Source organism: Dreissena polymorpha, chromosome 6 (assembly GCF_020536995.1).
Source record: "Dreissena polymorpha isolate Duluth1 chromosome 6, UMN_Dpol_1.0, whole genome shotgun sequence".
In the NCBI taxonomy this organism is placed as follows: domain Eukaryota; kingdom Metazoa; phylum Mollusca; class Bivalvia; order Myida; family Dreissenidae; genus Dreissena; species Dreissena polymorpha.
In genome coordinates, this window is record NC_068360.1 from 79,819,055 (window position 1) to 79,845,770 (window position 26,716).

A 26,716-nucleotide genomic window follows, 5' to 3' on the forward strand; every position below is an offset into this window, starting at 1 on the left:
CTGAGCTCCGTTATTTAATAGCCATCATTTTGGGAACAAGAAACACTAACAAAATGAAAATTATCGTTAAACTTAATACATAAAAAATAGTTTTTTGCCTAAAAGCGGGAACAAATGCCTGTAGGTATCTGTCTTCATATAAGTACACTCACGAATTAACGAGAATGTCATTTTCTTAATGCAATAGTTATGCATGTACAGGAAATATATAACGAGTCTAAGAAGAAAGAATACGAAGATTTTAATAAAATAACTGATGCATATTATTATTGCAGTATACCCTATTGTAAATAAACTCTACCAAACTTGTTAACATCGGCCCATTGTTTTACTCGTGTAGGTATTGGAAGATATAGGTATGGCAGGCGTTTTAAGACAACGCTCATATTGACCACTACTATCAGTGTTTCCAATTACTGTGAGGAACGGTGACGGAACCGTACAGATGGGGAATTTCAGGACGATTTGTTTCTAAATAAGAACAAACACATGTTTTTTGTCCACGGTTTTATAAAAAAAATAACACAATTCTTTGCTACACATGCTAAATTCAAAAAGAAACACGATCAAACTTAATTTGATTTTATGAAAATGTCTGGAATTATTTACAAAAATGCATATAACGCAGTCAATTGTGTGCGCATTTGCACTAAGTGCTCGTAATAAGCGTCTGTATTCATGCTGTGTCCGGCATTATGCGACGTGTATCATGCATCTTAAACTTTAAGCTTTCATCAGACTAGATACCAACTTTTCTATCAAATCTGGTCGGAATGTTTATCTTGACAATATATTCAATGAGTGTGAATGTGGGTAACGTGAGCCCAAAACTAGGTAATATTGTCATAAAGTCAAATATAATAAAAACTAACTAATAACTATTTCAGACACCTTATTGTTTACTATATATTGATATCACTTAGATGAATAACCATCTTTTAGATTTCAAGGCTAAGTGAGAATCCGGGACATAAGTGTCTTTAATGCTTTCTTTGGTTGCTTAAAATGCTCGTCATCAAAGCTTGTTTACGCACTGGATGTCACATTTGTCATCTGAAAGTTGATCTTGATAATATATAAGCTGAGTTTAAATCTGGGTCATGTTCAGTCAAAAACTAGGTCACCAGTTCCTATCCTAGGACAAAATCGGTAACTCTATAGACGCCTTATTTATTACACGATCTTGGTGAAATTAATTTAGAATTTTCATGAACTTGACTGAACCTGTATCACTTGTCTCCCAAAACTAGATCATTATGTACATTTGATTGCATGTATTGTCAGTTCGTCGGTCCGTTATTTTTTATATTATATATGTTTAAGCAAATTACTGCAATGTGACGCTACAAAATTAAATTGAAATTTCAAATATATAGACACCATAAAGTGTTAGTTAACACGATACGTTTTCATTGCCAATGATCCACTTTTGAATCACACCTCGAACATTGCTGACAAATCAATCTCAGGATATAAGTCACATTCTTGACATACATGTATTTGAAATAATGTTATATGGTTTTAAGAAATTATCGTTAAGACTTTTCTATGCAATATTCCCTTTCGTTATAAGTTTGAAATATTTCTATAAGAACAATCAAGCGTGTCAATAACTGTTTTAAAATTATCTGTGTCGTGTCAATAACTGCTTTGAATAACTCCGTGTAAGACAAGTTTATCTTTTTAAAGATCTTTGTGGACTTGTAAATTGACCAACTCACAATACAATATCTTGAATAGATATGTCTTTCAGTAACACTTAATGACGCACTAAAAACTTAATACTTTTTGCCAAATTCTTTAGTAATTTTTGTCAGGTATGAATGTGTGTGATTGTGTATGTCCTATCTTAATCAGGGTGTTAATATAGCGTTCAGATCTGTAATATTAAGCCTCAAAAGGTGTTGCAAGCTGCCCAAATGCATGTTCCGTTTTTCTATATTTGTAAATAAGAAACGCAGCTTACAATTTAAAATTTGGCGGTTTGTTGTTCACATGTTATAATCAAATGAACCCAGCCGTTATGATTTTATTTGCGTATTTAAATTATTATTTTTTATCAATCAGCGCTCCTTTGTTCAAAAAATGAAATCTTCTAGACCATTGCACTTTACAATCTGGATTACACATTGAATGCTCGGTTTACTTGAATAATTGGGTTTCTCAGTCCAGAGATTAAGAAAAACTGAAAGAGGATTTAATATGATATGTTACTTCTTTTCGTTATATGTATAAAACAAGTCAAAACAATTATTTTGTCTTCTTTGAAGGCCTGAATGTTTGCTGTTTGGCATGTATCATGGTATGGTCCTCTACCAGATTTATTATCTCACAAATGTATGCTTCCAAGATAGCGAAATTTCAATCGCCAGTGCCTGTGCGTTCTTATATCTATTAAGGACATTTTCTTCTTAACCACGTAGCGGATTTTATAGAAACTTATATGAATGATCATGGGGGCGATTCTTTTCCAAAGTTGTTCGTACATTTTGGTCTGTTTCATATACAGGCCGCAGAGCTAACATAACATTTTATCAATACGACCTTCAATAATCGTCTTCTCTGAAACCAAAGCCTTTTAATATTAATCGGTTTATGCTTAAAATTCGTTTGTTTTTCACCCAATTCATCATGACCATGTTAGTTTTACATTGAAATGCATACCAAACTGTGTTCTTGTAATTTTATCTTCTTTTATCTTGTTGTATCTACCAGTATGCGTCTTATGACGAAATCTGCTCAGAAGTGAGGATTTCCCAACAGTGTACATGTCTTTGATACATTCATAAGTTTTTGACTCGGCAAGCAAAAAGATATTGTAATTGATTATTGAATTTTCTTTATCTTAAAGTATCTTTTCTCTTGAACGTAAATTATAGTTTCAAAATTATTTATTATTGTTTTATACATTCCGATTTATATCTCGTGTTAGCAAATTAGCATTGCGAGCTGCGAGGTATGCCATTTATGTTGTTCATTGTACGCGTGTGTATCTGATAATTTTGTCTCACACAACACCTCCTTCGTCTAAGTCTTGCAGTATTGTTTTTGTTAAAAACTTCACAGACTTGTTCCTGACGTGACCTTCTAAAACTTTTGTTAAAATCTTTCCGATTATTTCATTTTTAGGTAATGAAGACCAAACAAGTTGGCATTTTTCTAACCATAGAGGTTCTGTACAGAATCTGTGAAAATGATGGGTCAAAACGGTCCGCTTCCCAGTGGTCACATGATTTGCAGACACTCCTACAGACATTTATACAATAAATAACTTTTTGTAATTTGATTCGCAAACATCGCATGGGTCAGATGTATAAACAACAGTATTTTCTTGTCCTTTAAAAAGATTGATATAATCATGCTCCTTGGGTAAAAACTTGTCACACCCTTGGGTTACGTAACTTATTAAGACTGACATGATTAAATTGATAGCAATCTACGAATCAGAAAGCAAAATGAAAGAATGTTTAATATTTAATTAACAGAATACAGTACTCCCCCCCAGGTGTTTTATTATCATCTTGCTGCTAAGTGGCAAAATACGCCATGCCTTGGGTTGGGGTTGAAAGGGTATCACATGATGTTTGGTATGTGACATTATAATGTGACATTCTACAAATATTTTTTTTCAAAGAACACCATTGGGCATGACACCTACCGCGACACACACAAATGTCTGAGAAAGAATATTATTGACCTGATTGTTACCATAATAAAAGGAAGCAAGTACGGAAAATATACCAATTAGCCAATATTAGGTTTAAGGCTTAAATCATTTGAATAAAGTTCAGCAGGAATATCCATGCTGATAATTTGTCAGCTTGTTTACTGTATTTAGATTAACAAAAGCTACTGAATTCAATTGCCAGCTGGATTTGAATATCTCACGGACAATTATCCACTCGATGTTGTAGCCAGTGTCACATACCTGGATTCCCTGTACCGAGTTCAGTACGTTTATTACAACAATGACAATAAATAAAATATTATGATTTTTTCTTAAGTTAATATCCTATACAATATAGGTCAGATTTAATTGCCGTTGCTATTTCCGAACCGACTGGCAAGAAAATATGCATGTTTATGGAAATTTAATGATATTATTTGTAAGTATTTAACGAAGCTTTCTGGCTTAAATGAGCATTCAGCATGGGCACTATGTCTCAAATGTAATAAATATATTTCTTAGTCAATCTCAGTCTAATGGGGAGTATAAATATCCAATCTCATATTTAAAAGAAGAATTGCTACCCCAATGTCTTAACAAAATTCACAGAAGACATATGAAAATGACATACTTTTATTCCTGTGGTGTTGTGCGAATGAGAACATGTGTGGGTATTTATGAGCGTGCAACTTATCAGTTAAATTAAACAATCATGATACATTAGGTCCCAAAATTGTTATGTTTTCTATAATGTAATGAAAATAAATGGGTCGGTAGGTTTTTTAATTTTTTATACCACCCTTGGAAAAGATCTAATTGAATTAAAGTAATATATCTGGAGTCTAGTCTTAAATACCAAAGAGGTCACGACAAATTTAAGTTACGACTGAATGTCAAGCGCTCACAATATATATTTGTACATATCTATGATATAAATGTTCCTACATGTAAAATAAAGGTCGGTGCAGATTGAAACGAAATAAATAGCATTAGTTAAATAGTGTGTCTTTGTGGCTGGCGCTTTAGTGATTAAACGATTTGTTCATACCGCGCTAAATATTGAAGACATTTTTCAGGAAATTGTTCTCATCAGTAGTTAGATCGGAAGATTCAAAAAATTGTGTAGTGTTATTGAATGCGCTAGTATTAGTGTTTTAACCAAGAGTGCTTTTTATTATGGTGAAGTAGTTTAAAATGGGCCTGTTAATTACAAAAAAAGAGCAAAAAGCCGGTGTTGTGTGAAATATATATATATATATTTATATTTAAATTGTAACAAATATATTTTAGCAGAATATTTATATGATTGTACTCATATCCACTAACAAATTAATCTAATCATACTAAATCTTGTTAAATGTTTTAAATTTGCGAGTAGACTGAACTCGTTTGAAACGTCAAATTATGTATGACCTGTAGTTGTGTGACATATCATTGAATTCTCGTTTCTTACACAAGTATTGTAATTGAAAATATTTTTTTTAATTGTGTTTCACAGAAAGATTAATTCTATTAATCTGAAATGGGCTAATATATAGTGATGATTATCGTCGGAGTATTTATTTAGTTCCTTTTAACAATAATGTTCTGCGTTATTCTTATTTGTTAAATATGGGACAGTATGAAAAAATATTTTGAAAGCTGTATCACGACATCATTAATCTGAGTAAAGATATCAAATGGCACATGATGGTTTGAGAATGATCGGAAATGCACTTCATTGTGCAGCAATTTGTTATTGATCTAAATATACAATTTATGTGTTAGCTACACATTTTATTTGGAATCTGTGCAATAAATTGTATGCAATTACCTCCCGAGTCATTGACAGTATAAATCACAAGCAAGTTAATCAAACGGAAATGATTTGTAATGACAAACATTTCAAGACGGTTAAATACCTGTTATGGAAATTTTTGATAACAAATGAATATGTATAAACGCAAAAAAAGAAAAAGTAAATTAAACACTTATTTGATATTCCTCTTCTATTTTGTCCAAATAAATTAATTGCAATTATTTCTTAATATATATTCTCGTCAGTTAATTAAGAAGCACCCATGCGTGTGTAAAACGAGACCCGTTGCTTTAATAAATCAACATGCATTAAGGAGACCACCTGTGTTAAGAGACCGATTTTTACTATCAACCTTTTGTGGTGTCTAAACAACGTACGATGTGAATCTTACGTATATCATCTATAAATATTAAAACATATATTGTCTTTTTCAGGTTTTGAAAATGTGCACAATGAGGCAGGCTCTGCAGCAGAAAATAACTAAAAACTTGCGAGCAATAAAAATATATATTGATGCAAAAGATTTTATTGACATATTCATTGAGAAAAATGTCTTTGAAACTAGCGATCAAGATGAAATCATGGGAGTCAATCAAAGTACTAAGGAAAATAGAAATAATTGCTTTATTAAAAAACTGCTACAGAAAGACGATTCTGCATACACTCTATTCATATATGCATTAAAAGAACTTGGGTATCAATACTTAGCGGACCTACTTGAAAATACCAAAGTCGATTCACCAAATCAAGGTATGTGCTAGTTCTAAAGATATATATTTAATAATAATATTTGTTTATGAAAATATAGTTTATAAATGGAAATAATTATGTAGTGAAAATGTATCTAATCCTTGCTAATAATAAATAGCCCTTAACATTGTTACCCCTTTCACAGGTATACAGTATAAGCCAAACTATTTGAGCCTAGCTCAAGGAAAACTGGACTAAATGCATGTGCGTATCGTCCCTCAGTCCACACTGGCTAATACAGGACAACACTTTTATTTTAGAAAAACGAAACGAAAAATTCCATAAAAGCAAAAGGTGTCGTCCCTGATAAGCGTGTGCACGCTACACACTCAGGCTAACTAAAGGTGACACTTAACGAACACTCATTAAACCCGGTTTTCTAAGAGCGGGGTTTATTGCAAGAATGGATTTGTTAATTTATAGAAAAACACAGTAAGACAATACTTTCACAGAAAAAAATAATTAAGTATCAATATGTGGAAGACAAAAAACTTCAGAACCAGATATAGGCCTTTTCAGTTTAAAACATGTCAGACTGCAGACAAATAAACCGCACTATAGTCATAGGAACAATCATAGTACTACAGGTATTGTGATCACCCTGTGTGTCCGCTGTACGTTCGTTCTCCGTTGAATGGCATCAACGATTAGCTCATTATCGCCCTAGAGGTCACAGCTATAACACAATCTTAACAAAACTTAGCAATAATGTTTATCTTCACAATATCTATGCCGTGTTCGGATCTGGACCAAGTGCGTTCAAAAACTTGTTCACCCGGAAATATCGTGTTACCAATCTTGAAGACACGTGTATAACTTAATCTTGAGGAATTGCAATCAGACTGTTTATTTAGACAATTTTACGGTCAAGGTTGAAACTGGGTCAGATGCGTACGTAGACTATGTCACCATGTTAAATCTAAGAAAACGCTTATACCACTGTAGAAAACATGTACGACTCGGTCTTGATAAAACTCGGTCAGAATGTTTATATCTATTATATATAAGCCAAGTTACCAGGTTAAATCGTAGAGACATCCTGTTACCACTATAGACATACATTTAGCTTATTTTACCTGTGAGAGAACTCATATTATTAGGGGGTCATACAGCAGTCGCACTGTAAGTATTTCCTATGCCTCTTTTCGGGTCTTTGTGAAGCGCCCTCTGGCTCATCAATTTGTGAAAAAAATGGTGGCAAACTATTTAAATTCGTGAACAAATGAGTCTGGAACTTTTCAAAATTGTGAAGTTTTATTCGCAAACTTTTCAAAGTTATGAAAACCTTTTTCTAAGATGGAAAAAGGCCTGTTTTTGTCTGTGTATATGTGTGCAATTTCAAACCAAAACTCTGCCATATATGGATAGATTGTGAAACAAATTTGCGCAATTCCCTTATCGTGAGACGATGTGTCAGGTGTCGATCCTTACCTTAAAGGTCAATGTCATGCATTGTAATTGATGGTAAAATTTAACCATTAAATAGCATGTAAATTCCAGTCTAAGCGCTTACTGTGCCTTATATTAAGGATATAAATTGACATAGATTCGACGAATCATAAGACGAAATGTAGCGTTAAACAACCATCTCCTTGCATGCTTAGGTCAAGGCACATGTAGAGGTCAAAAGTCAAAGTGATACAATATCTTGAAAACTTATGTGTCTGCCATAAGTTTGCCATATATTAATCGGTCTAAAAATATTTTCACGAACTCAACCCATCATAAGACGCCAAGTCGCGTTTAAAACGGATTTCCCTATCTCAAAGGTCATGTCACACTTAAAAGTTAAAGTTTTAACTTTAGCCATGAACCAGCTTATTAATATATAATTAAAATCCGAGCAAGTTTCAATGAGTAATATACTTTTCTATTATAATATATTATATAATATTATTATAGTATTTCTTGTAAAAGTAATGATGCAATATCATCACAAACCTGTCAATCTTCCCTGTAGCTGGTAAATTAGAATCAGTATTGTTGTATTATAATTGAATAATTGTATAATTTGATATGAAGTTAATATCCTCATGTATCATCATCATCATCATCATCCTCATCCTCATCCTCATCATCATCATCATAACCATCATCATCATCATCATCATCATCATCATCATCATCATCATCATCATCGTCATCATCGTCATCATCATCTCATCATCATCATCATCATCATCATCATCATCATCATCATCATCATCATCATCTCATCATCATCATCATCATCATCATCATCATCATCATCATCATCATCATCATCATCATATCATCATCATCATCATCATCATCATCATCATCATCATCATCATCATCATCATCATCATCACCTACATCATCAATACCATCATAACCATCATCATCATCATCTTCATCCTCTTCATCATCATCATCATCATCACCATCATCATCATCATCATCATCATCATCATCATCTTCATCCTCATCATCATCCTCATCATCATCATCATCATCATCATAATCATCATATCATCATCATCATCATCATCATTATCATCATCATGGTAATCATCACCATCATCACTATCATCACCTTCATCATCACTACCACCATCACCACCATCATAACCATTATCGCCATCATAAATGTCTTCATCATAATCAGCAGCATCATCAACATGATCATCATCATCATAATTGTTATCCTCATCAGCTGCAGCAGTAGCAGCAGAGGCAGCAGCATCACCATCAAAACCATCATCACCATTATCATCTTCATCATCATCGTCACCATCATCCTCCTTCTCCGCCTCATCATCATCAGCGGCAGCAGCAGAAGTAGCAGCATCACCATCATCATCATCATCAGCAGCAGCAGCAGCATCGTCACCATCATAATCATCATCATCATCATCATCATCATCATCATCATCATCCCCAGCATCATCACCACCAACATCACCATCATCATCAACATCATCGCCATCATCATCATCATCATCATCATCAATATCATCATCATCGTAATCATCATAATCATTACCATCATCACCACAATTATCAGTATAGCAATCATCATCACCGCCACCACCATCATCATCATCTTCATTATCACCATTATCATCACCTTCATAATCATAATCATCATCACCAACATCATAATCAGCATTATCTTCATCATCATCATAATATCTACCATCACATTATCATCATAATGTGCATTATGATTAAACCCCATCGTCATTGTTTTTGTAAATTCTGCATTAATGTGAAACATACAAATCAGACAAAATATTCGTAATCATTTAATTGCATATTCAAACGAAAACTATATAAACGTATAATCTGTCTTATATTAAATCGTATAAATCACCAGAGGCAGGAGTGCTTAATGTGACAGCCTCAGGGAAACAAGACACGAAGTCGGTCACAAGAGACACAATAGGAGAGAAAATCAGGGATGTCAAGACGAATGATAATAAAGATAACTACTCGCATGTCAAAGGTAAGCATGCATACAAATAATCAACTGTTTACAGTTCAAACTGTTTAAACTGTTTGAGAGACAAATGTTTTTTTGTAAAAACTGCGATTTCACAGTTTATGTATTTATTTAAAACTGTAAGTATTGTTTTTAATATAAATAGAATATATTTTACCATACGAGAAAAGCAATCATTCTTAAGTTAGGTCTTTTGTTTTTTATTTATTGTTTACACATGCGCCATTTTACTTAACAATCAGATCAAATCGGTATATATGTCAATATATATATTAAAATTTACAATTAATAATCCAAAAGGTATCATTCCCGGTGAAATTCAAAACATGCAAATATGGATTTGCATTAACTCCAAGAAAACTGATGCATATTTGAATTCATGACATCTTTGCCGCTAAATATGTCGTGATAGTCTACTGCTATTATTGTAACCCCATCTCAAAAAATGATACAAATAAGAACATACTGGACACATGCAAATGAAAACAAGTTATTAAAATCAATTTTAAAATATCGAACGATGACAGGCCTAAAGGCCAAAAATTAATGGTTGTGCTGATTGCGGAATGATAATCGCCCAGTCAATAACACAAATGAGTGAAACATGTTTTGCAATCCCAAGTTTACATGAATCATCGTTAAAAAAAATCGCACACTTACCTAAAGGAATACACACTGATTAGAAGATTGATATCCATCAATTACGAATTATAAAAAGTTACTCAGAGACCAGCTGTTTGAATCTTGTTATGATTTGACGTCTGCAATGGTCTCATTTAACAAAAGTTAGGCATACACTTTGTTGTTGACAAATCACATGTTAAAACGTCGTGAATGAAATGTCATTGCAAATGGGGCGCGAATAATACTAGGAGAAGGCCTCTTAAAAGAAACTGTGACGTCGAAAATGATCATTGGCGTAATATTTGTAAAGAGTTTGAATGATATTTTGTACATGCGTATAGATGATGTGTATTAAACACATACTGAAATACGTATTAATTGATCATTTCCGTCTGAAGTTGTCATAGATTAAGTGCAGTTATCGCGTTTATATTTATTTAAACATCATTTTTGAACAAAAGCAATCAATCATAGCGGACTGTACTTCTGCACGTGTTTCAAACATCGAGCTTAATACCTAATTTCACTTCTTAGTATGTTCGATGTGTACTACTCCGAATGCGGTGTAATGTGAGTTTCGTGTAAGCAGCCTCTTTGTTGCATATTTATCAATAATGAAAAATACTTCACACACTCTTAATATGTCACATAACGCCTGGTATTTTTGTCTGCCTTGTCGTCTGAATGCCATTGAACAATTCGTTTTTTTCTGTAAAATTATTTGCGGACATGGAACATAATGGTTTGCAAAACAAACACCACGAGTCAAAATGTTTTGAAGCAATTTCATTGTTCGGCATTATTTCACAATAATGATGGCCTATTAACAGGTTACACTGGTTTTACTCTTGGCAATGTTTTATGATACGAGACTATAAACGTTTAGATGTAATGTCTAATATTGAAGTAAATATAACAGTATCTTAAATAACCTCTTTTTAAAAGTAAGTAAAGCCTTTATATCAAACAATTCCAAAAGGCTAGGAAAATAAATCACATGCGTGTATGGGCTTCGAAAAAGCAGTTTATATAGTCGCCTAAATATTGTTGTTTATATAAAGGTATTGTCAATGCGACAAAATAAGCAAAAATTGCTGTCGACATCCTTACTACCCATAACACTATGAATGTAAACATTGTACAGAAAAATGTCATCGAACTGTTTACTTGCTACTGTGTTATATGGAATAAGAGAAATAACTTACAACTCTTGACACAATCATTTTATGTGATTGAATATAATAAACCATATAATATATTCTTATATAATATACTTATTATCGCCTTCAACTTAATAATATTGCAATAATACATGTCTACATTTAAATTACAATGTGCTGCCAAACTCTCGCATAAACATTTAAATCTCACATCACACAGAACTATATCTTTATTTCAAATATCTAACATTACATTCCCTGTCAATTACAGAGGCGGGTGTGCTTGACATAGATTCGGTCATAATCGACTGCAGTAAAACTATAATATCCAACACAGAGGCAGGTGTGCAGAAGATAACAGCACAGGCCGTTAGAGAGAAACAGGTCATAGAATCGGCTACAATGGAAGGAAGTGACACTATAATATCCAACACAGAGGCAGGTGTGCATGAACTGTCAGCACAGACAGTAAAAGGGAAACAAGACATAGAATCGGTCACAATGGAAGGAAGTGACACTATAATATCCAACACAGAGGCAGGTGTGTATGAACTGTCAGCACAGACAGTAAGAGGGAAACAAGACATAGAATCGGTCACAATGGAAGGAAGTGACACTATAATATCCACCACAGAGGCAGGTGTGCATGAACTGTCAGCACAGACAATAAAAGGGAAACAAGACATAGAATCGGTCACAATGAAAGGAAGTGACACTATAATATCCATCACAGAGGCAGGTGTGCATGGACTGTCAGCACAGACAGTAAAAGGGAAACAAGACATAGAATCGGTCACAATGGAAGGAAGTGACACTATAATATCCACCACAGAGGCAGGTGTGCATGAACTGTCGGCACAGACAGTAAAAGGGAAACACGGCATAGAATCGGCCACAATGGAAGGAAGTGACACTATAATATCTACCACAGAGGCAGGTGTGCATGAACTGTCAGCACAGACAGTAAAAGCGAAACAAGACATAGAATCGGCCACAATGGAAGGAAGTGACACTTTAATATCCACCACAGAGGCAGTTGTGTATGAACTGTCAGCACAGACAGTAAGAGGGAAACAAGACATAGAATCGGTCACAATGGAAGGAAGTGACACTATAATATCCACCACAGAGGCAGGTGTGCATGAACTGTCAGCACAGACAATAAAAGGGAAACAAGACATAGAATCGGTCACAATGAAAGGAAGTGACACTATAATATCCATCACAGAGGCAGGTGTGCATGAACTGTCAGCACAGACAGTAAAAGGGAAACAAGACATAGAATCGGTCACAATGGAAGGCAGTGACACTATAATATCCACCACAGAGGCAGGTGTGCATGAACTGTCGGCACAGACAGTAAAAGGAAAACACGGCATAGAATCGGCCACAATGGAAGGAAGTGACACTATAATATCCACCACAGAGGCAGGTGTGCATGAACTGTCAGCACAGACAGTAAAAGGGAAACAAGACATAGAATCGGCCACAATGGAAGGAAGTGACACTTTAATATCCACCACAGAGGCAGGTGTGCATGAACTGTCAGCACAGACAGTAAAAGGGAAACAAGACATAGAATCGGCCACAATGGAAGGAAGTGACACTATAATATCCACCACAGAGGCAGGTGTGCATGAACTGTCAGCACAGACAGTAAAAGGGAAACAAGACATAGAATCGGCCACAATGGAAGGAAGTGACACTATGATATCCACCACAGAGGGAGGTGTGCATGAACTGTCAGCACAGACAGTAAAAGGGAAACAAGACATAGAATCGGCCACAATGGAAGGAAGTGACACTATAATATCCACCATAGAGGCAGGTGTGCAGGAGTTGACAGCACAGACAGTAAGAGGGAAACAAGACATAGAATCGGTCACAATGGAAGGAAGTGACACTATAATATCCACCACAGAGGCAGGTGTGCAGGAGCTGCAAGCACAGACAGTAAGAGGGAAACAAGACATTGAATCGGTCTCAATTGATGGCATTAACAATATAATATCAACCACAGAGGCATGTAAGCATGAACTGAAAGAAGAGATTGCGAGAGGGAAAGATGACATACGATCGGATTTAAAGACCGTAAAAGAGAAAATTGTGGCTCAAGCAAAACGGGAAGTCGGAGATTTCAAGATAAATGGTGACGAAGTCGACTATTCGCAACGCAAAGGTGAGCATGCGTACATAAAATTTCTGTTAACAGTTAAACTAAAACATATCTGAAAACATATTTATTATAGTGGTGTTTAACTGCAATTTAAAAGATTATGTATTAAAATTAAAAACAACATCAATTGTTTCCAATATAAATAATGCAGTGTTTTCCCCCTTAAATTCCTTATAATTGCCTTAATGCAAACGTTTAAACGGTAGAATTTTTTTTTACATAAATGTTAACTAAGGTATCATTTCCCGGTTTTATTCAAAGCATCAACATTGATTTACATGAACTCCGAGAAAATCACGCATATTTTAATGCACGACATTGTAACTGCTAAATATCTTATGATAGTCGTCTTCTATTATTCTGACGCCTTCCCAGAAAAATTGATGCAATAAACAACGTACTTGGAACAAAGAGTTATAAATGACAAGCACTTAAAAGTAATGTTAAAAAGTCAAACAAAATCCTGGCGCAGATGCCTATCACTTAACGTTTTGCCGTTTTTGGAAGAATATCAGTCAAGTCAATTAAACAATGCGTTGTACAGACAAGCTGTACCCTGTTTGGAAATCCCTGGTTTATAAGAGCCATGTGTTTAAAAGATTTCGTATAAATACCAACATATACGAAGCACTGTTGTATATACTGATTTTATCAATTGAGAATAGAAAAGCGTTCTTAAGAGATAAGAAGTTTATATTGTAGGATGAATTGACGTCTTCAACGCTCTAATTTAAAAGGTTGGAATATACTTGTTGATTTTTGTGTTTATGAAGTCATGAGTGAAAATAAATTGCAAGTCAGGCGCGGATAAAACAACGAGAAGGGCGCTTGCAAGTAACTGCGAAGTCGTGAATGATCACGGACATAAGATTTGTAAAGCTATTGAAATGTTATTGTGTAGATGTGTAGGTGATGTGTATTGAACACATACTAAAATATTGTATACGTATTAATTCATCATTTCCGTCTGAACTTGTCAAAGATTAGTGGCAGTTGTCGCGTATATATTTATGCTAAACAGCATATGCTTGTACAATAGCAATCAATCATAGAGGACGGTAATATTTCTACTGCACGTTTCGAACATCGAGCTTAATAATACTGAGTTCTCAGTGTGTTCGGTGTGTACTATTACGGATGTGTTTTAATGTGAGGTTCGTGTAAAAAACGTTTTTACTGTATGCTTATGAGATATGACAAAATACCACCCGCAAGCTTAATACTTCATGTTACTCCTGGTCCCGTTACACTTAGACCAAATGCCTTTGTGATATAAATTGCGGACATGGATCATCATTGACATGATCTACCTAATTTAAATGTAATTGTAACATTGTGGTGTATAACTTTACCAAAGTAAGTAAGCGCTTATAAAAACATTCTAAAAGGATTTCAAAATATACCACATGCGTGTATGATCAATGAAGGAGGAGCTTATATAGTCGCATAAATTTGTTGGGTGTGTATATAAAGATATTGTCAAAGAATCAAGGTAGAATGATTTTAGGGAGGTTGGCCTTGAAATAAGCAATTTTTTAAATTATTAGTTGGGTTCCGTCGGCTACTATAATTCACGGAAACATTATATAAAGTTTCGGTAAGAAGTGAGCATTTTATATTCGGTCTGATAGTCGTGGGTACTATATTTTAAATCATGGTAACTCTATAAAAATACCCACAATGATATATCTATAAAATCATAATCGCAAACTTTTCATAAATCTGTTAAAATGAAAGTATTCATTTTTACTCGGAACACCACCGAAGAAAGATATAATCGTATGCTATATATTAGTTTTGGGTAATCGAATAACATGTTAAATAATCAGACATGGATCATCATTGACATGATCTACCTAATTTAAATGTAATTGTAACATTGTGGTGTATAACTTTACCAAAGTAAGTAAGCGCTTATAAAAACATTCTAAAAGGATTTCAAAATATACCACATGCGTGTATGATCAATGAAGGAGGAGCTTATATAGTCGCATAAATTTGTTGGGTGTGTATATAAAGATATTGTCAAAGAATCAAGGTAGAATGATTTTAGGGAGGTTGGCCTTGAAATAAGCAATTTTTTAAATTATTAGTTGGGTTCCGTCGGCTACTATAATTCACGGAAACATTATATAAAGTTTCGGTAAGAAGTGAGCATTTTATATTCGGTCTGATAGTCGTGGGTACTATATTTTAAATCATGGTAACTCTATAAAAATACCCACAATGATATATCTATAAAATCATAATCGCAAACTTTTCATAAATCTGTTAAAATGAAAGTATTCATTTTTACTCGGAACACCACCGAAGAAAGATATAATCGTATGCTATATATTAGTTTTGGGTAATCGAATAACATGTTAAATAATCAGATATCCATTGCACACGTATATACGTTCTTTTCTTAAAAGTTTACGAGGCGCTTAATCGAAACCTGATTGGCCCATTCAAAGAGTACCGGTAAATCATGCTGTACACTGCGACCTATTATGTCATGAGTTCGTGCGACTGGAATAATACATAAGTACAAGGGATTTTGAAATAAAGTGTTGGAACTAATTATCCGTAAGCACTCTGCACAGTTTATTCAATAAAGGTTTTTATTGAAATTTTGATGATTTTTTTATTAGTTTGAAAATGCCTAGGAATACTACCATAACTATGTGTTATTTCCTCGACCTTGACTTTTGCGAACGGTCCGAGAATCAACAAATGAGAAATGTTTATCCTCTCTAAATTGTGTCGTGGATTTTGTGCTATGCTGCACTAAAATGATAGTTTTTCCCGCCTGTCTGATTTTTTATCGAACTTTATGTTTCCCTAATGCAGTTAATACATCCAGTCAATGTGTTAGCCTATCTTTCCGTCGGTTCGGTACAACTTTTTCGCGCGAAATCACGAGAGCTAATACCCACGTTGAGCCTTGCTGTATTTCTATAGTGTGTGTGTGTGTGCCATACGTCTTATCAGTCAGATTGCTTTGTGATAGTTATTGCAATTTGCTTTTTTCACAGGATCACAACAATAAACTTAATTTGTAGTTTTTATAATAAAGTTACATGTGCGTATTGTCAGATCCACACGGTGTGACGGTGTTTTATGATATAAATGCTAAATTACATGCTCATATGAGTATGTCTTATAAGAGGTTGAAATACAATGGTGTTTTATCCAGGAGATTTTAGAAATAGGTTGGCAAATCATGTTTTCTCATCGAAGCTTTCATTGTTGAACAACTTATATAATAATCGAAATTAAATGGTAAAAAAAGAAAAAAATGTTATTCAAATAATCATAACAATCGCATTATTTAAAAAATTTCCCCAAAAAAAACAATATACAGGCGAATATGAACAGTTGTTATTTATTCCAACTAACCATAGTTGATGGGCGGTTGATGTGCGGTACATGTTTGGGGAAATCATTAGGTCACTTTGAATGTTTTATTAAATATGGCAATTTCATACTTATATTAATGACTGTCCCCTTTTAACCGGTTTGAGCTTCTTATATAGGCACGGGGATTCTGGAACTGTATTATGGAATGCTTACAATCATATTCATTATAAAAATAACAATGCTGGTAATAACTGAGCGTTACATCGGTTAGGCTTCTACTCAAATTTGAACTTTATAAACAATATTCTACCACGGCACGTAGCTTGTTTTCTGAAGGAAAAGTACCGTGGGTTATTACCCCGATATACCAACGGAGATAAGTATGACGTCACTTTGATTGTCCGCGCACTGTTTATGAATGAAGACGACGTCATTTGATTGTCATTGTTGTGGTGACGTCACGTTTTCGCGGAAAAGTGGAGTACATTCGGTTAATATAACTACAGTTGCGACACCTTAAGGGTTTCGCGGGATGGAATGAGTGGGAACTAAAAAAATGTGGGTTCGAAAATTTTGGGAAAGAAAATGTGGGAACGAAAAGGCACGACACGATGAGCTGGCTATGACAATACCTCAGGTATTCTCCGAAAACAGCCGAGCGCATATGCATAAGTCAGTGAGTAATACTCAACAAGACTATTGTCAAGCAAATTTGTCCCCTACCGGCTCCACCATTGTCAGAATTTATTTTATTTTTTTATTTATTGCCATAGAAACCAGAATTTTTGACGTAGGAACAAAATGAAATCACGTGCATAATGTCCTTATTGCCATCTATCCATGTTTCAAGTTTCATGAAAAAATATTAAGAACTTTAAAAGTTATCGCAGGATTCAGAAAAGTGTGACAGACTGACTGACTGACGGACACAGAGCACAAACCATAAATCCCCTCCGGTGAAACCGGATGTGGACTAATAAAAGCTACGCACGGCGTATAAAATCAGAACCACTGGGTCGAATATGCTGAAACTTGGCCACATTATAGATTATAGTCCAAATTAACAAGCTACAGAATGAGCGTTTTTGGACCAGACAGCGTAAAACATCAACCAATAATGGACAGCACAAAATGGGTAATTTTGTACAAAAAATGTAAACTTTGAGTGGCATTTAATGACCTTTAGACATCAGAAAGTTGCAAATTTTTAATATTCTGCACACTTCGACTTGTTTTTTTTTATACAAATTTAGAAGCATCTATGCTTGGGATGTATAAACCCTGTTATTCAGTGTCAAATTTGGCCAAAAATCACAATACAATCCCAAAAATGGCTAAGCAGCAATGCCCCTTTAACATTATTCCTTATATTTAATTGTATTGTTTAAAAAGATAACTGTGTTACTGTATATTTAATCATAATGGCTCTGTATATCACACATGATAGGGCACTGCTGGGGCTTAAACCCAGAACTCATCTCACATTGTAAGATGCGTTTTTCAATTAAACTACAATGACTGTATCTTGTGAAGTGGAGCCAACATACACCCACATACGGGTAAATGAAAAAATCATTCTGTCCATATATTTGTACTGGGCGTTAGTGAAAGTGAAAGTCTTTTTCCAGGTTTTCCCTGATTTCCAGGTTGGCTGGGAACCATGTTTAACTATGATAAAATGTTCTTTAGATGCCATGTGTATTAATATATAGGTCTATTTTTCTGAGATATTAATGAAAATGCCTTTGGGTAAGTGGCAAATATTTTTAAAATCTGCAACTTGATATATGGTGCTAACACGGTAAAATTGTATGAGCCCAAATTATAATAGATGAATGCGTATTATGCTTCTCTGCTTATACTATGACGACATGTTCATACAATGCCATTTTTATTAATATACATGTATATGCCAAATTTATTGAAAAAGACTTGAAAATGTGTGTCGCAAGATACCAAGTAAGAAAAAAATCAGCATTTTTATGTAGGGTCTTCACACGGTAAAATTATTTATGCCCAAAATAATAATAGATGAATGCATATTAGGCTTCAATGTTGCTTATACTATGACTACTGGTTCATACGATGCCATTTTTATAAATATCTATGCCAAATTTAATGAAATAGACTTGGAAATGTGTGTCGCCAGGTACCAAGTAAGAAAAAAATCAGCATTTTTATCTAGGGTCTTCACACGGTTAAATTATTTGTGCACAAATAATAATAGATGAATGCATATAAGGCTTCAATGTTGCTTATACTATGACTACTGGTTCATACGATGCCATTTTTATAAATATCTATGCCAAATTTAATGAAATAGCCTTGAAAATGTGTGTCGCCAGGTACCAAATCAGAAAAAAATCAGCATTTTTATGTAGGATCTTCACACAGTAAAATAATTTGTGCCCAAGTAATAATAGATGAATGCATATTAGGCTTCAATGTTGCTTATACTATGACTACTGGTTCATACGATGCCAATTTTATAAATATCTATGCCAAATTTAATGAAATAGACTTGAAAATGTGTATCCCCAGGTACCAAGTAAGAAAAAAATCAGCATTTTTATGTAGGGTCTTCACACAGTAAAATTATTTGTGCCCAAATAATAATAGATGAATGCATATTAGGCTTCAATGTTGCTTATACTATGACTAATGGTTCATACGATACCATTTTTATAAATATCTATGCCAAATTTAATGAAATAGACTTGAAAATGTGTGTCGCCAGGTACCAAGTAAGAAAAAATCACCATTTTTATGTAGGGTCTTCACACGGTAAAATTATTTGTTCCCAAATAATGATAGATGAATGCATATTAGGCTTCAATGTTGCTTATACTATGACGATATGTTCATACAATGCCATTTTTATTAATATATATGCCAAATTTAATGAAATAGAATTGAAAATGTGTGTCGCCAGGTACCAAGTAAGAAAAAAATCAGCATTTTTATGTAGGATCTTCACATGGTAAAATTATTTGTGCCAAAAATAATAATAGATGAATGCATATTAGGCTTCAATGAAGCTTATACTATGACTACTGGTTCATACAATGCCATTTTTAAAAATATGTATGCCAAATTTAATGAAATAGACTTGAAAATGTGTGTCGCCAGGTACCAAGTAAGAAAAAAATCAGCATTTTTATGTACAGTCTTCACACGGTAAAATTATTTGTGCCCAAAATAATAATAGATGAATGCATATTAGGCTTCAATGTTACTTATACTTATAATGACTACTGGTTCATATGATGCCATTTTTATAAATATCTATGCCAAATTTAATGAAATAGACTTGAAAATGTGTGTCACCAGGTACCAAGTAAGAAAAAAATCAGCATTTTTATCTAGGGTCTTCACACGGTTAAATTATTTGTGCACAAATAATAATAGATGAATGCATATTAGGCTTCAATGTTGCTTATACTATGACGACATGTTCATACAATGCCATTTTTATTAATATATATGCCAAATTTAATGAAATAGAATTGAAAATATGTGTCGCCAGGTACCAAATAAGAAAAGAATCAGCATTTTTATGTAGGATCTTCACACAGTAAAATTATTTGTGCCCAAGTAATAATAGATGAATGCATATTAGGCTTCAATGTTGCTTAAACTATGACTACTGGTTCATACGATGCCAATATTATAAATATCTATGCCAAATTTAATGAAATAGACTTGAAAATGTGTGTCGCCAGGTACCAAGTAAGAAAAAAATCAGCATTTTTATGTAGGGTCTTCACACAGTAAAATTATTTGTGCGCAAATAATAATAGATGAATGCATATTAGGCTTCAATGTTGCTTATACTATGACTAATGGTTCATATGATACCATTTTTATAAATATCTATGCCAAATGTAATGAAATAGACTTTAAAATGTGTGTCGCCAGGTACCAAGTAAGAAAAAAATCAGCATTTTTATGTAGGGTCTTCACACGGTAAAATTATTTGTTCCCAAATAATAATAGATGAATGCATATTAGGCTTCAATGTTGCTTATACTATGACAATATGTTCACACAATGCCACTTTTATTAATATATATGCCAAATTTAATGCAATAGAATTGAAAATGTGTGTCGCAAGGTACCAAGTAAGAAAAAAATCAGCATTTTTATGTAGGGTCTTCACATGGTAAAATTATTTCTGCCAAAAATAGTGAAATAGACTTGAAAATGTGTGTCGCCAGGTACCAAGTAAGAAAAAAATCAGCATTTTTATGTAGTGTCTTCACACGGTAAAATTATTTGTGCCCAAATAATAATAGATGAATGCATATTAGGCTTCAATGTTGCTTATACTATGACTCATGGTTCATACGATGCCATTTTTATAAATATCTATGCCAAATTTAATGAAATAGACTTCAAAATGTGTGTCTCCAGGTACCAAATAAGAAAAAAATAAGCATTTTTATGTAGGATCTTCACACGGTAAAATTGTTTGTGCCCAAATAATAATACATGTAGATGAATGCATATTAGGCTTCAATGTTGCTTATACTATGACTACTGGTTCATACGATGCCATTTTTTAAAATATCTATGCCGAATTTAATGAAAAAGACTTGAAAATGTGTGTCGCCAGGTACCAAGTAAGAAAAAAATCAGCATTTTTATGTAGGGTCTTCACACAGTAAAATTATTTGTGCCCAAGTAATAATAGATGAATGCATATTAGGCTTCAATGTTGCTTATACTATGACTACTGGTTCATACGATGCCAATTTTATAAATATCTATGCCAAATTTAATGAAATAGACTTGAAAATGTGTGTCGCCAGGTACCAAGTAAGAAAAAAATCAGCATTTTTATGTAGGATCTTCACACATTAAAATTATTTGTGCCCAAGTAATAATAGATGAATGCATATTAGGCTTCAATGTTGCTTATACTATGACGACATGTTCATACAATGCCATTTTTATTAATAAATATGCCAAATTTAATGAAATAGAGATGAAAATGTGTGTCGCCAGGTACCAAGTAAGAAAAAAATCAGCATTTTTATGTAGGGTCTTCACATGGTAAAATTATTTGTGCACAAATAATAATAGATGAATGCATATTAGGCTTCAATGTTGCTTATACTATGACGACATGTTCATACAATGCCATTTTTATTAATATATATGCCAAATTTAATGAAATAGAATTGAAAATGTGTGTCGCCAGGTACCAAGTTAGAAAAAAATCAGCATTTTTATGTAGGGTCTTCACATGGTAAAATAATTTGTGCCAAAAATAATAATAGATGAATGCATATTAGGCTTCAATGTTGCTTATACTATGACTACTGGTTCATACGATGCCATTTTTAAAAATATCTATTCAAAATTTAATGAAATAGACTTGAAAATGTGTGTCGCCAGGTACCAAGTAAGAAAAAAATCAGCAGTTTTATGTAGGGTCTTCACACAGTAACATTATTTGTGCACAAATAATAATAGATGAATGCATATTAGGCTTCAATGTTGCATATACTATGACAAATGGTTCATACGATACCATTTTTTTTAAATATCTATGCCAAATGTAATGAAATAGACTTGAAAATGTGTGTCGCCAGGTACCAAGTAAGAAAAAAATCAGCATTTTTATGTAGGGTCTTCACTCGGTAAAATTATTTGTTCCCAAATAATAATAGATGAATGCATATTAGGCTTCAATGTTGCTTATTCTATGACGACATGTTCATACAATGCCATTTTTATTAATATATATGCCAAATTTAATGAAATAGAATTGAAAATGTGTGTCGCCAGGTACCAAGTTAGAAAAAAATCAGCATTTTTATGTAGGGTCTTCACATGGTAAAATAATTTGTGCCAAAAATAATAATAGATGAATGCATATTAGGCTTCAATGTTGCTTATACTATGACTACTGGTTCATACGATGCCATTTTTAACTAGAAATGGCGCGGCAGAGGCCGACGCGTATCCCCACGCCGAATGTTTGACCTAGGTGTGCCCCAGGGTTGGTAATGGGGCCATGCATAGCTGAGATTGACCGTATTGTCATAAGAGAAGTTCATCATCAATTAGAAGTGAATTGGTGTAGAAATGAAGAAGTTATAGTAAAAGGCAATTTTGGGTGGGTGTGACATATGTGGGCAGGGCGCCCCAGGGTTGGTAATTGTGCCATGCATAGTTGAGATTGACCGTATTGTCATAAGAGAGGTTCAGTATCAATTTGAAGTGAATCGGTGTAGAAATGAAGAAATTATAGTAAAAGGCAATTTTGGGTGGGTGTGGTCTATGTGGGCGGGGCGCCCCAGGGTTGGTAATGGGGCCATGCATAGTTGAGATTGACTGTATTGTCATAAGAGAAGTTCAATATCAATTTGAAGTGAATCGGTGTAGAAATGAAGAAATTATAGTAAAGGCAATTTTGGGTGGGTGTGGTCTATGTGGGCGGGGCCCCAGGGTTGGTTATGGGGCCATGCATAGTTGAGATTGACCCTAATGTCATAAGAGAAGTTCAGTATCAATTTGAAGTGAATCCGTGTAGAAATGAAAAAATTATAGTAAATGGAATTTTTTGGTGGGTGTGGCCTATGTGGGCGGGCGCCCCAGGGTTGGGATTGGGGCCATGCATAGTTGAGATTGACCCTAATGTCATAACAAAAGCTCAGTATCAATTTGAAGTGAATCCGTGTAGAAATGAAAAAATTATAGTAAATGGAAATTTTTGGTGGGTGTGGCCTATGTGGGCGGGGCGCCCCAGGGTTGGGAATGGGGCCATGCATGGTTGAGATTGACCGTATTGTCATATGTGAGGTCCAGTATCAATTTGAAGTGAATCGGTGTAGAAATAAAGAAGTAAATGTAAAATAACCTAAAAAAATGAGTGATAATTTCTGACGCGGCCCCACCCCAACCCCTATAACTTTTGACCCAGGGGTCAGATCAAAATTCCAAATAGTGCAGGGTCGCACATATGCTCATAGCTACCATGTGTGTAAATTTCAAGGTTCTAGTGCTTTTAGTGTAGGAGGAGATAGTGGCCAGGACGGACGGACAGACGGACGGACGGACGGACGGCGGAGATCACCACAATATCCCCACCTTTTTTTCAAAAAGCGTGGGGATAAAAATATCTATGCCAAATTTAATGAAATAAGACTTGAAAATGTGTGTCGCCAGGTACCAAGTAAGAAAAAAATCAGCATTTTTATGTAAGGTTTTCACACGGTAAAATTATTTGTGCCCAAATAATAATAGATGAATGCATATTAGGCTTCAATGTTGCTTATACCATGACTACTGGTTCATGCGATGCCATTTTTATATAATAATAAAATATAACAAATAATCCAACATGAGACAAAATGTCAAAATAAAGATTATTAAAATAACATCTTTATAGCACAACTTGAACAAATTACAAATTAGACAGGCATACAATATCATTATAAAAAATATGATAATGATATGAAATGGCCGTAAACAACTTTAAATAAAAAATAATTACGAATTTGTTTAAACTGAAAACTTTTTTAAAATAGACTTTTTTTCTCCTCAATTATTAATAGTGATAGCTGTTTTTGCACAAATTATAGGAATTCGCGATGCAAATGGTCAATGTTTTAAAAAGCGTGCAACTTATTTTTTCACATTTCACAACAGTTAGCGACTAATGCTGATGTCGTTACGCTGAGTGGCATATGGTTGCTGATGTCGTTACTGAGACTCATATGAGACTCATATTTTCACAAATTTGAACAATGCTCAATTAATTATTTTCACAATGTTCAACAGTCACAACTCATTTGTGCACAATTTTGAAAAGTGTGCAACTTATTTTTCCATAGTTGTCAAGATTGCGAGGCTCATTTTTAAATATCTTTAACATTGCACGACTCATATTTCACAATTTTCAACATTGCGAGACACTTGTTTTCACAATTTTTAAAAGTTTGCTACTGATATTTTAGGAATTTTAAACAATGCGCGACAATTTTTTTCACAATGTTAAATAGTCACCACCAATTTTTCTCACTTTGATCATTGCGCGACTCCTTTTACCACAATATGAACAGTGTGCGCCTAATGTTTTCACAAAATGAGGCGGCAGAGGTTGCTGCACAAAGATAAAAAAGCCCACTGCCATAAATTTTATCCAAAAAATAGCAACATGGCTTATTGGAGCTAAACAACCCTTTCTACATGTACTTTCAACAAGCACACAGACCAATGTCAATGACCGTAGGACTACTGGCACTGACCGTTGGTTCATCAGCATGAAAAATGGGTGTCAAAAATAGCACAAATAATGTAAAATGTGTTATATGCATGTATAACGATGAAACTTACCAACCACTCGACCAGGAAACATCTGTTGCAGACTATGTGTGATTCGGGATTCTCTCCCACTGGTATCATATGCAGATCGGTGGTCACAAGAACGTACACAACATCATTAATGTCAGCAATATATATCTCCAACTTCAAACACACAGCTTGCAAAATCGCTGAATATTGCACAAAAGCAGCTTCGTTACAAACTTCCAGCAACTCGAAATCCACAAGCAGTCTCGTTCCCCACCCACTTTGACTTCGTAGCGAAGGCATGTTTTTTTTGGGGAAACCGTTAACATCTCACAACTAAACGTATACTACGGAGATTGACAAGTTGAAAAATAAATTACTGTAATCACTTCCAATTTGAGCACTACGTTAAACACCAGTTCAATTTTGTCTTTATTGTTGAAATGTTACTCTACACATTCGCTTTGAAAATAGCGGTTGGCGTGTTGTTGGAAGTACATGTACATGTCGAATGTGTTAATGTAAAAACTATTGGTATTGTATTTTAGTGCAGACATTGTATTTAAGTTTCGATTTCTAGCTTAAATTTATATATTTTGTTAAATAATTTGCGTTTAAATGTGATTGTTTGTTGCTTACTTGCGAACTATTTTTTATGTGTAAATATGCATAGACGCTAGTGGATATGTAATCAGGTTACCATATTTACAACAATAAAATTTAACGGTTGTTTTTGTTTGTTTTGTTAATATTTTCTAAAACGTATGTTAAACGCAAGATGAAATTATTAATTAATTTTGGAATAAAATCGCATTATGTATTATTTAAAATCAATTTTGAATTGCCTAGCGCGTGAATTGTCTCCTGGGGTGAATCGGCTTCCGGCGAGAACTCATTTTACAATAAAAACCCACCACTTTTTCGTGATTTAATCAAAAACTAGATTTTTCCCAGGTATAACGCCTACGCCAACAGGTAGATCGCATTCTGGTCCATTTACATGTCAAATTTCAGCAAAAGTTACCGACCAGTTTTCAAGCGCCTCAAATCGCGACTATATGCGCCAGCTTAACGAAAGTTAGCCCCCTTTATCATTCGTTCGATTGAACGTCATCAATGATGACGTCCAATACATCACTCATTCCATATTCTCATTTATAACCTTTAAATCGCGGATAACTTATGAATGGATAACCGTTGGTTATTGCGGTAATAACCTACGGTATGTCGTGCCGATGCTTGTTATCAAACCATTCGGGCTACGCCCTCGTGGTTTAATTCCTACGCATCGGAACTCCATACCTTTGGTTATTACCGCAATAACCAACGGTTAACCGTCGATTATTTCTTAAATAAATTAGATATCAACTGTAGGCACCCATAAGGATCAGTATTTTTGAGACCGTGGTTAGGCCGTAATAATCAACACACA

The 26,716-nt window shown here is 34.2% G+C and overlaps 1 protein-coding gene across 37 annotated transcripts in view; it reads left to right on the forward strand.

The window, feature by feature from the left end:
* LOC127835046 (perilipin-4-like) overlaps positions 1 to 26,716 on the forward strand; it is a 438,066-nt gene that overhangs the window by 131,264 nt on the left and 280,086 nt on the right. For 2 of the 37 annotated variants that reach the window (XM_052361264.1, XM_052361276.1), the window contains exons 1-8: positions 5,903 to 6,215; positions 9,556 to 9,684; positions 11,737 to 11,808; positions 11,908 to 12,105; positions 12,205 to 12,303; positions 12,403 to 12,600; positions 12,700 to 12,897; positions 12,997 to 13,095. In XM_052361264.1, the coding sequence (XP_052217224.1) occupies positions 5,909 to 6,215; positions 9,556 to 9,684; positions 11,737 to 11,808; positions 11,908 to 12,105; positions 12,205 to 12,303; positions 12,403 to 12,600; positions 12,700 to 12,897; positions 12,997 to 13,095 (1,300 nt within the window). In that variant the 5' untranslated portion in view covers positions 5,903 to 5,908. Of the gene's footprint in view, positions 1 to 5,902; positions 6,216 to 9,555; positions 9,685 to 11,736; positions 11,809 to 11,907; positions 13,096 to 13,194; positions 13,393 to 26,716 lie in introns of those variants that run through there. The other 35 variants (XM_052361243.1, XM_052361250.1, XM_052361248.1 and 32 more) reach the window with 31 other exon arrangements.